Consider the following 12,102-nt stretch of genomic DNA (forward strand, 5'->3'; position numbering starts at 1 on the left):
TGGGGTGGCTCTGGTGCGGGGCAGGTCTGTCCTGATTGGGTCTGGCGCGGCTCTGGTGCGGGGCAGGTCTGTCCTGATTGGGTCTGGCGCGGCTCTGGTGCGGGGCAGGTCTGTCCTGATTGGGTCTGGCGCGGCTCTGGTGCGGGGCAGGTCTCCTGGTTACTGAACGGTGTGATCGGTGGCCAGCAGGGACCCAACCCGGTATCAGGGACCGTTCCTAAAACTCTTTTGAAATTACTGCAGACAAGTCGATATTTTGTTTGTTTTTTATTTATTTATTTATTTATTATTATTATAATTATTATTATTTTCTTAGCAGACGCCCTTATCCAGGACGACTTACAATTGTTACAAGATATCACATTATACATTATTTAACATTATACAGATATCACATAATTTTTTTATTTTTACATACAATTCCCCATTTATACAGTACAAAGTAGAAAAGCATAAAAAAAACATAATACATATTTTACAGAGACAATAAATATTACTAAAATTAAACTCAATACCAGTAAAATCCTGGTTAATAAATACCAAGTATAAATACATCATAATAATAACTGAACATTCATTTCTTCCATGTTTATTGCAGACCTCTAGTATTTTGTGGGATGTTATTAAACAGATGTTATTGTTTTACATTTGCCCATCGGAATGGCATTAACAGATTTAACTCCGTCGCTGTTTGACACCTCGTGTTGCTCACATTACGGCCGGCTCAGAGCCAGTACTTTACTAATCTACTGTAGGGGTCAGTATCTTGCAGTCTGGCTGTGATTCGGATTCACAGAGACCTCAATAATAATAATAATAATAATAATAATAATAATAATAATAATAAATTAATAAATTAATAAATTAATAAATTAATAAATTAATAAATTAATAAATTAATAAATAGTAATAATCATAATAAAAATAATAACACTACATAAATAATATCAATCACAATAATAATAATAATAATAATAATAATGATTAAAATAATGTCATAAATAATAAAAACAATGCTAATAATGCAGTGAACCCTCTGTTACCCGAGCAGCCTGTTGTTAACCGGTCTGCCGGTCTGCCGGTCTGCCGGTCTGCCGGTCTGCGCCGGTCAGTGTCTCTTCAGGCTGCGCAGGGCTCGGTACACTGACAGCACGAATCTTTCAAAGTTGCGGAGGAGGATGTAGCTCCCGACGCGGCGCTCCGACTCCCCGCTCACCCCCACCAGAAAGGGCTGATGAGAGGACGGGCCCCCCTCCTCATCGGGGTAGCTAACCAGGGGCAGCTCAAGAGACAGCATCTGAGAGAGGAGAGGAGAGAGGGGTGAGAGGAGAGGAGGAGACAGAGAGAGATAGGAGTCACAGACAGGGGAGAGGAGAGGAGAGGAGAGAGAGAGAGAGATAGGGGTCACAGACAGAGAAGAGGAGAGAGAGATGGGGTCACAGACAGAGGAGAGGAGAGAGAGAGAGATAGGGGTCACAGACAGGGGAGAGGAGAGAGAGGAGAGGACAAGAGAGAGAGAGAGATAGGGGTCACAGACAGAGAAGAGGAGAGAGAGAGATGGGGTCACAGACAGAGGAGAGGAGAGGAGAGAGAGAGAACGAGAGATAGGGGTCATCACAGACACAGAGAGAGAGAGAGAGAGAGAGAGGTGTCACAGACAGACATACACACAGCATAGTAGTGAAGAGCGCCCCCTACCTGCCCGTGTATTTGTTTCAGGAGGTCCTTGGCATCGTGGGAGAGCGTCTCCACGTGACGGCGCTGTGCCAGCTCCACATGATCCTGAACCACGGGGAGGAAACCACGATACAAACGCAAGCCAGACTGAATCCGGGCCAGACAGCTCTCCTGAGAGGGGGGGGGGGGGGGGGGGGAGGGGAGGGGGGGAGTCAGTCTCTGCTATAGATGCACAAGACAAGTCTGTCCAATGCAACACACAAACAAAACATTCACAGCCAGCGGGAATTATCTTTAAATCAAGCTAAGACAAGCAAGATCACTTTAAACAAACACAGATTCAGCAAACTGGATTATTTAACAGGGCAGCAGTGTGGAGTAGTGGCTAGGGCTCTGTGGGTTCAATCCCAGGTGGAGGACACTGCTGCTGTACCCTTGAGCAAGGTACTAGATTGCTCCAGTAAAAACCCAACTGTATAAATGGGTAATTGTATGTAAAAATAATGTAATTGTATGTAAAAATAATGTGATATTTTGTAGCAATTGTAAGTCGCCCTGGATAAGGGCGTCTGCTAAGAAATAAATAATAATAATAATAATAATAATAATAATAATAATAATAATAATAATAATAATAATAATAATAATAATAATAATAATAATAATAATAATGAGTGAGGTACCGGGTGAGAGAGTGAGGGAGTGTGAGAGAGGGTGAGGGAGTGAATGAGGGAGTGAGAGAATGAGAGGGTGAGGGAGTGAATGAGGGAGTGAGAGGGTGAGGAAGTGAATGAGGGAGTGAATGAGGGAATGAGAGGGTGAGGGAGTGAATGAGGGAGTGAGAGGGTGAGGGAGAGAATGAGGGAGTGAATAAAAAGATGACAACCGCAGTCCCCCAGCTATTAAGATAACCCGCCCCCCCCCCCGCGGAAATGGTTTGCTCTGTGTTCCAGGCTGTGCTCACCACGTGGATTTTGGAGAGACACTCCCTGAGGGGGGTGCTGGGGATCTGCAGCCGGGCCTCCATCACTCCCAGCTCCAAGTCGGAGGGGAGCTGCAGGGCCTGTGTGCAGAGAGAGGGGGGCAGAGAGGTTAGGCACAGATCCGACAAACGTGTCCCCTATCTGTGCTTCACAATACATATCTGTGCTTTACAATGCTTCCCTATGCTTTACCAGACATCTCTGTGCTTTACAATGCTTCCCTATGCTTTACCAGACCTCTCTGTGCTTTACAATGCTTCCCTATGCTTTACCAGACCTCTCTGTGCTTTACAATGCTTCCCTGTGCTTTACCAGACCTCTCTGTGCTTTACAATGCTTCCCTATGCTTTACCACGCCTCTCTGTGCTTTACAATGCTTCCCTGTGCTTTACCAGACCTCTCTGTGCTTTACAATGCTTCCCTATGCTTTACCAGACCTCTCTGTGCTTTACAATGCTTCCCTATGCTTTACCAGACCTCTCTGTGCTTTACAATGCTTCCCTATGCTTTACCACACCTCTCTGTGCTTTACAATGCTTCCCTGTGCTTTAGCATGCTAACATTGTGCTTTATTACACTGCTGTGCTTTCACTGTGGGAAACTTTCTATCCTGCTAGTAAGCAGAAACGTACCCACAGCCCTGCTCCCCTGCTCCCTGCTCCCTGCTCCCCTGCTCCCCTGCTCCCCTGCTCCCCTGCTCCCTGCTCCCTGCTCCCCTGCTCCCTGCTCCCCTGCTCCCTGCTCCCTGCTCCCTGCTCCCTGCTCCCCTGCTCCCTGCTCCCCTGCTGGCACTCACATGTGCTTTCAGCACGGTCTGGAGTTCGCTCTGGATTTTGCTCGTCAAATCGAAGCTGTTGGCGACAAACTTCTGGAAGTCCGGGTCCTCCAAGGAAAATCCTACTTCTCCGGAAAACTCTGGCAGGGGTGCGGCGCAGGTCAGGACTGCAGCCAGAGCCAAGATCTCAACGAGGACAGACAGCCCTGGAGAGAGGGGAGAGGGTTTCAGGAATCCAGGACAGGCAGGCAGGGACACTGAGACACTGAGACACTGAGACATTGACACACTGAGACACTGAGACACTGAGACACTGAGACACCGAGACACTGAGACATTGAGATACTGAGACACTGACAAACTGAGACACTGAGACACTGAGACACTGAGACACTGAGACATTGACACACTGAGACATTGAGATACTGAGACACTGAGACACTGACAAACTGAGACACTGAGACACTGAGACACTGAGACACGGAGACACTGAGACACTGACACACTGAGACACTGAGACACTGAGACACTGACAAACTGAGACACTGACACACTGAGACACTGAGACACGGAGACACTGAGACACTGACACACTGAGACACTGAGACACTGAGACACTGACACACTGAGACACTGAGACACTGAGACACTGACACACTTTGCTTTGCAAAGAGCAGCTGGCTACTCACAGCTATTTTAAGACACAGATATTTGATCTATCTTTGCAGCTATCTACCTATATAACCATTACTCCATCAAACTAGCTAATTAACTATCTGTCTCTCTGTCTCTCTGTCTGTCTGTCTGTCTGTCTCTCTGTCTCTCTGTCTCTGTGTCTATATCAGTTACAGTCAGATCAGTAGAGATTCAGAGCTGGTGCCAAACAATTCTTAGAGAGAGAGAGAGAGAGGGAGCTACTGTGATACAGTATAACACTAGCAACACACACTGATACACACACTGATACACACACATCGATACACACACACACAGACACACTTAGAGATTCACACACAGACACACACCCACACACACACACACACACACACACACACTGATACACACACACACACATACGCTGACACACACACTGATACACACACTGATACACACACACTGATACACACATACACACTGATACACACATACACACTGATACACACACACACACACACTGATACACACACACTGATACACACACACACACACGCTGACACACACACTGATACACACACTGATACACACACATCGATACACACACACACACTGATACACACACACACACACACACACAGACACACACACACACACGCTGACACACACACTGATACACACACACACACACTGAGACAGCAGCATGATTCAGACAGGATGGCCCGCTGGCTGGCAGCACTGTGTTCAGTCAGTATCATACACAATGAAAGAGAGTGAGGTTTAGTTTAGAAGAAGCTCAAGTTTGACAGAAAACTTACTGTGCAGGGAGTTGCTGATGAGCTTCATGGTGCTTCAGAGATCTCGTGCGATTCAGTCGACTTCTATCAATTCTCAGGCTCTGTTCCGTTCTGATTTGGGGCCTGGGCAGCACCTTTATATTGCCATGAATCGATGAAGTAATTCAAATGGGAATTTTTTTTATTTCAAAATCACACTCTGCAGATCAATGGGACCTCTGGCTCAGAGTTTCATTCTGTATTTTACTATAGGTTTGGGGGAAGTTTTCTTTCAAACACTTTTCAAGTTCAAATCATTTGCTACAGATTTCCACAGAGCGTGAGAATACAACACAGTCAATAAATACGATACAGTACATGCGTACGATTAAAAAAATAAAACATACACTAAAAAAGGCAATAGCAGCAGTCATGTATATGATAGACTATAAAAATATGGCTCTGCCCACTTTTAAAAACTGCCAATAATTGGTGCCTCCTTACAGAATTGATGCCACAGCTTAGGAGCCCTGAAGCCAGGCGCTCTGCCCCCTGTGTTCTTTTTAAAATGTTTGGCGCCTGAGATTCCCAGCATCCTGAGATCGGAGCGGGAGACCTGGAACACTCCGGTAGGATGGAGCTCACCTGTTATAGGTTAAAAGCAGGGCTTTAAAATCACTCCGGAATCATACTGGGAGCAGGTGGAGGGATGCCAGAACCGGTATGATATGGTCAAACTTTCTTTTCGTTTCGGATCCTGGCAGCAGCATTTTGCACGAGCTGCAATCTGGACAAAACACAGTTTGGAATGGCAGACAATAGGGCATTGCAGTAGTCTCGGCTTTCCCCATGGTTATACCCCATATCACCACAGCACACCCCGCTCTGCCATCTTCATTGATGTGCTTTATAGAAAAAGACAGAACCGCACACTCAATTGCACTCCGAAATTGTATATCTTTAATTCATAAAAACATATCACCAACGTTTCGACGCAGAAGTGCCTTCGTCAGGATGCAATTAATAGGCTTTACCAGACCTCTCTGTGCTTTACAATGCTTCCCTATGCTTTACCAGACCTCTCTGTGCTTTACAATGCTTCCCTATGCTTTACCAGACCTCTCTGTGCTTTACAATGCTTCCCTATGCTTTACCAGACCTCTCTGTGCTTTACAATGCTTCCCTATGCTTTACCAGACCTCTCTCTGCTTTACAATGCTTCCCTATGCTTTACCAGACCTCTCTGTGCTTTACAATGCTTGCCTATGCTTTACCAGACCTCTCTGTGCTTTACAATGCTTGCCTATGCTTTACCAGACTTCTCTGTGCTTTACAATGCTTCCCTATGTTTTACCAGACCTCTCTGTGCTTTACAATGCTTCCCTATGCTTTACCACACCTCTCTGTGCTTTACAATGCTTCCCTATGCTTTACCAGACCTCTCTGTGCTTTACAATGCTTCCCTATGCTTTACTAGACCTCTCTGTGCTTTACAATGCTTCCCTATGCTTTACCAGACCTCTCAGTGCTTTACAATGCTTGTTTATCCTTGAAAGTACTTGAAAACACCACGGTCTATATTCCCAAAGCGTTTATATATATATATATATAATGCTATCGGTAATCAATAAGGTATCTATCTAAGGGAATCTGCGGTACGCTGTGTTTGGTAATACTGGAACATAAGGAATCGCATTTTCTGTTTTAAACACCCTTTCACTATTAGATTGTACAATTGCACCAAGACGGAAAATCGACCCAGAATCCGCTTTTTTTTGGCTCAGCCAGGCTCCCCTGCTTTTTCCCCTGTGGGAAAAAAAGGACAGTCTTAAGAACGTCATAGCTGTCTGACGTCACGGGAGTGTGTAAAAAAAGAATCCCCAGTATCCTGAAAGAGCACGTCACGTGACGCATGTATACCCATGAATTCTTCTAGGATTCATTCTTTTTTTATTTTTTAATCTCAGTCATTTTATTTATTGATTTATTTATTGCATTTATAGAGCGCTTGTTGTACAAAGGCATCGCAAAGCACTGTACAGTACAGATCAGAAAAAAGGACAAACCACAATACATTTGAATAGCGTGTCGCACATACGACTGCCACAATCATATTTAAATAACAGCACAAAAGCACCAATTTAAAAGTTACATTAAAACCCACTGAGATAAGAAAGCCGTTTTATAAAAGTGCGTTTTTAGTCTTGACTGTAACTGTGTCAGCTTCCCGGATAAACGAAGCCGGATCATTCCAGAATTTGGGAGCCCTCCCTCCTCCTGTGGTGCTTTTGGTGACCCGCGGAATAATCAGCAGCCCCGCATCCTGCGATCTCAGGGCGCGGTCTGGAAGAAACGGGGTCAGTAACCCCTGCAAATAACTAGGGACTTGTAAGTTAACAGCAGAATCTTAAAATCAATTATATACTGCGGAGGGAGCCAGTGTGAAGAGACCAAAACAGGGGTAATATGTTCGCTTTTCCTGGTTTTAGTTAGAATTCTAGCGGCGTTGTTCTGAACAAGCTGCAAGCGGGATAACACACGTTTTGGGACACCAGAAAAATAGTGTATTACACTTAATACATTTTAGAAGAAGAAGAAAAAAAACCCCGCAATTTAAACCTGTCAAAGCGATATTCCAAAATACTTTATTTATTTATTCGATTTAGGAGAACTAAAAAGAAAGAATGAAAAAACCCTTCTACAGTTGTTATACGTTTCAACATAGTATGACTCTGTTTGGTTTTTTTAACCCCCCCCCCAGGAGAGTGTGATTCAAAACTTAAATACAAAACAGATTTAAAGGGGAAAGAAAGGTACACTGGCATCTTCAAAATTGCAAAATCCTCTCTTGACTGTTTGGCGGCGTGATTGATTCATCATTAAGATCATCGCTGGCCTCCCTCGTCATATCCATTCTCTCCAAAGTGACGCTTTCACATCTGGGTGTTTAACCAACAGACACGAATCATTTGAAATGAAATGGAAATACCAAAGATCTTTATTCACATCATACTTAACAATAAAATGCAGTATTCCCTTCAACCGTGAAACCTCTAGGAATTGTGATAAATTTATCAGCGCTGTTGTGTTAATTGTAAAGCCGCACAAATGCTTTGCCACTCCGAGCACCACCAACACAACATTATTATTATTATTATTATTAATATTAATATTAATATTAATAAAGATATTGCTGTCAGGAGTAGTTTAACATCATCGGGGCTGAAGGAAAGCAGTTATTATATAAATAAGATATTATTTTATGGGCGTTTAGAGAAAGAGAAGTGTGTCGTTTTATTTCTTCTGAGTTGATGAACTCGGCAGCCTCCGTGCCGGTGGAAGCGCCTGGCCCATCGCACGCTGTAAGATTGCTTATTTCTGTAGCTCTGTGTTTTACCATTCTTATACATTTCCTGTTTAATTGTTTTATTTTTTGTATCGTTATCATTTATTGATATTGTTATTGTTGTTATTTGTTACTTTGTAGTATTTACTTATTCTTGATGCTGTAGATATGAGATCCTGTGATATGAGGCTCTATATACAATATATACAAAAAACATACTGTGAGGGGCTCTATATACAATATATACAAAAAACATACTGTGAGGGGCTCTATATACAATATATACAAAAAACATACTGTGAGAGGCTCTATATACAATATATACAAAAAACATACTGTGAGGGGCTCTATATACAATATATACATAAAACATACTGTGAGGGGCTCTATATACAAAAAACATACTGTGAGAGGCTCTATATACAATATATACAAAAAACATACTGTGAGGGGCTCTATATACAATATATACAAAAAACATACTGTGAGAGGCTCTATATACAATATATACATAAAACATACTGTGAGGGGCTCTATATACAATATATACAAAAAACATACTGTGAGAGGCTCTATATACAATATATACAAAAAACATACTGTGAGGGGCTCTATATACAATATATACAAAAAACATACTGTGAGGGGCTCTATATACAATATATACAAAAAACATACTGTGAGGGGCTCTATATACAATATATACATAAAACATACTGTGAGGGGCTCTATATACAATATATACATAAAACATACTGTGAGGGGCTCTATATACAATATATACAAAAAACATACTGTGAGAGGCTCTATATACAATATATACATAAAACATACTGTGAGAGGCTCTATATACAATATATACATAAAACATACTGTGAGGGGCTCTATATACAATATATACAAAAAACATACTGTGAGGGGCTCTATATACAATATATACAAAAAACATACTGTGAGGGGCTCTATATACAATATATACAAAAAACATACTGTGAGGGGCTCTATATACAAAAAACATACTGTGAGAGGCTCTATATACAATATATACATAAAACATACTGTGAGGGGCTCTATATACAATATATACATAAAACATACTGTGAGGGGCTCTATATACAATATATACATAAAACATACTGTGAGAGGCTCTATATACAATATATACAAAAAACATACTGTGAGGGGCTCTATATACAATATATACATAAAACATACTGTGAGGGGCTCTATATACAATATATACATAAAACATACTGTGAGAGGCTCTATATACAATATATACAAAAAACATACTGTGAGAGGCTCTATATACAATATATACAAAAAACATACTGTGAGGGGCTCTATATACAATATATACAAAAAACATACTGTGAGAGGCTCTATATACAATATATACATAAAACATACTGTGAGAGGCTCTATATACAATATATACAAAAAACATACTGTGAGGGGCTCTATATACAATATATACAAAAAACATACTGTGAGGGGCTCTATATACAATATATACAAAAAACATACTGTGAGAGGCTCTATATACAATATATACAAAAAACATACTGTGAGGGGCTCTATATACAATATATACATAAAACATACTGTGAGGGGCTCTATATACAATATATACAAAAAACATAATGTGAGAGGCTCTATATACAATATATACAAAAAACATACTGTGAGGGGCTCTATATACAATATATACATAAAACATACTGTGAGGGGCTCTATATACAATATATACAAAAACATACTGTGAGGGGCTCTATATACAATATATACAAAAAACATACTGTGAGGGGCTCTATATACAATATATACAAAAAACATACTGTGAGAGGCTCTATATACAATATATACATAAAACATACTGTGAGGGGCTCTATATACAATATATACAAAAAACATACTGTGAGGGGCTCTATATACAATATATACATAAAACATACTGTGAGAGGCTCTATATACAATATATACATAAAACATACTGTGAGGGGCTCTATATACAAAAAACATACTGTGAGAGGCTCTATATACAATATATACATAAAACATACTGTGAGGGGCTCTATATACAATATATACAAAAAACATACTGTGAGAGGCTCTATATACAATATATACAAAAAACATACTGTGAGAGGCTCTATATACAATATATACAAAAAACATACTGTGAGGGGCTCTATATACAATATATACAAAAAACATACTGTGAGAGGCTCTATATACAATATATACATAAAACATACTGTGAGAGGCTCTATATACAATATATACAAAAAACATACTGTGAGGGGCTCTATATACAATATATACAAAAAACATACTGTGAGGGGCTCTATATACAATATATACAAAAAACATACTGTGAGAGGCTCTATATACAATATATACAAAAAACATACTGTGAGGGGCTCTATATACAATATATACATAAAACATACTGTGAGGGGCTCTATATACAAAAAACATACTGTGAGAGGCTCTATATACAATATATACATAAAACATACTGTGAGGGGCTCTATATACAATATATACATAAAACATACTGTGAGGGGCTCTATATACAAAAAACATACTGTGAGAGGCTCTATATACAATATATACAAAAAACATACTGTGAGGGGCTCTATATACAATATATACATAAAACATACTGTGAGGGGCTCTATATACAAAAAACATACTGTGAGAGGCTCTATATACAATATATACATAAAACATACTGTGAGGGGCTCTATATACAATATATACAAAAAACATACTGTGAGAGGCTCTATATACAATATATACATAAAACATACTGTGAGGGGCTCTATATACAATATATACAAAAAACATACTGTGAGGGGCTCTATATACAATATATACAAAAAACATACTGTGAGGGGCTCTATATACAATATATACAAAAAACATACTGTGAGGGGCTCTATATACAATATATACAAAAAACATACTGTGAGAGGCTCTATATACAATATATACATAAAACATACTGTGAGGGGCTCTATATACAATATATACAAAAAACATACTGTGAGGGGCTCTATATACAATATATACATAAAACATACTGTGAGAGGCTCTATATACAATATATACATAAAACATACTGTGAGGGGCTCTATATACAAAAAACATACTGTGAGAGGCTCTATATACAATATATACATAAAACATACTGTGAGGGGCTCTATATACAATATATACAAAAAACATACTGTGAGAGGCTCTATATACAATATATACAAAAAACATACTGTGAGAGGCTCTATATACAATATATACAAAAAACATACTGTGAGGGGCTCTATATACAATATATACAAAAAACATACTGTGAGAGGCTCTATATACAATATATACATAAAACATACTGTGAGAGGCTCTATATACAATATATACAAAAAACATACTGTGAGGGGCTCTATATACAATATATACAAAAAACATACTGTGAGGGGCTCTATATACAATATATACAAAAAACATACTGTGAGAGGCTCTATATACAATATATACAAAAAACATACTGTGAGGGGCTCTATATACAATATATACATAAAACATACTGTGAGGGGCTCTATATACAAAAAACATACTGTGAGAGGCTCTATATACAATATATACATAAAACATACTGTGAGGGGCTCTATATACAATATATACATAAAACATACTGTGAGGGGCTCTATATACAAAAAACATACTGTGAGAGGCTCTATATACAATATATACAAAAAACATACTGTGAGGGGCTCTATATACAATATATACATAAAACATACTGTGAGGGGCTCTATATACAAAAAACATACTGTGAGAGGCTCTATATACAATATATACATAAAACATACTGTGAGGGGCTCTATATAC

At 39.7% G+C, this 12,102-nt stretch overlaps 1 protein-coding gene across 1 annotated transcript; it reads right to left on the reverse strand.

Annotated features, from left to right (window-relative positions):
• Positions 1–1,108: 1,108 nt before the first annotated feature.
• On the reverse strand, positions 1,109–4,935 carry LOC131704967 (myelomonocytic growth factor-like). Its single transcript, XM_059006755.1, has 5 exons — positions 4,908–4,935; positions 3,457–3,641; positions 2,642–2,740; positions 1,699–1,848; positions 1,109–1,297 (listed from the first exon to the last, which is right to left on the reverse strand). Exons 1-5 carry the CDS (start codon positions 4,933–4,935, stop codon positions 1,109–1,111), a joined length of 651 nt encoding a protein of 216 aa, XP_058862738.1.
• Between the last annotated feature and the right edge of the window lie 7,167 nt (positions 4,936–12,102).

This window comes from Acipenser ruthenus, chromosome 33 (genome assembly GCF_902713425.1).
Source record: "Acipenser ruthenus chromosome 33, fAciRut3.2 maternal haplotype, whole genome shotgun sequence".
Lineage (NCBI taxonomy): Eukaryota > Metazoa > Chordata > Actinopteri > Acipenseriformes > Acipenseridae > Acipenser > Acipenser ruthenus.

What these genes read in the sequence shown, in the direction of transcription:
- LOC131704967 (XM_059006755.1), bottom strand. Translation starts at nt 4,935, where the DNA reads ATGAAGCTCATCAGCAACTCCCTGCACA. An exon ending in AGACCGTGCTGAAAGCACAT is followed by an intron (nt 2,741 to 3,456) that starts GTGAGTGCCAGC and finishes CTCTGCACACAG; the next exon opens with GCCCTGCAGCTCCCCTCCGA. An exon ending in GTCTCTCCAAAATCCACGTG is followed by an intron (nt 1,849 to 2,641) that starts GTGAGCACAGCC and finishes CCCCCCTCTCAG; the next exon opens with GAGAGCTGTCTGGCCCGGAT.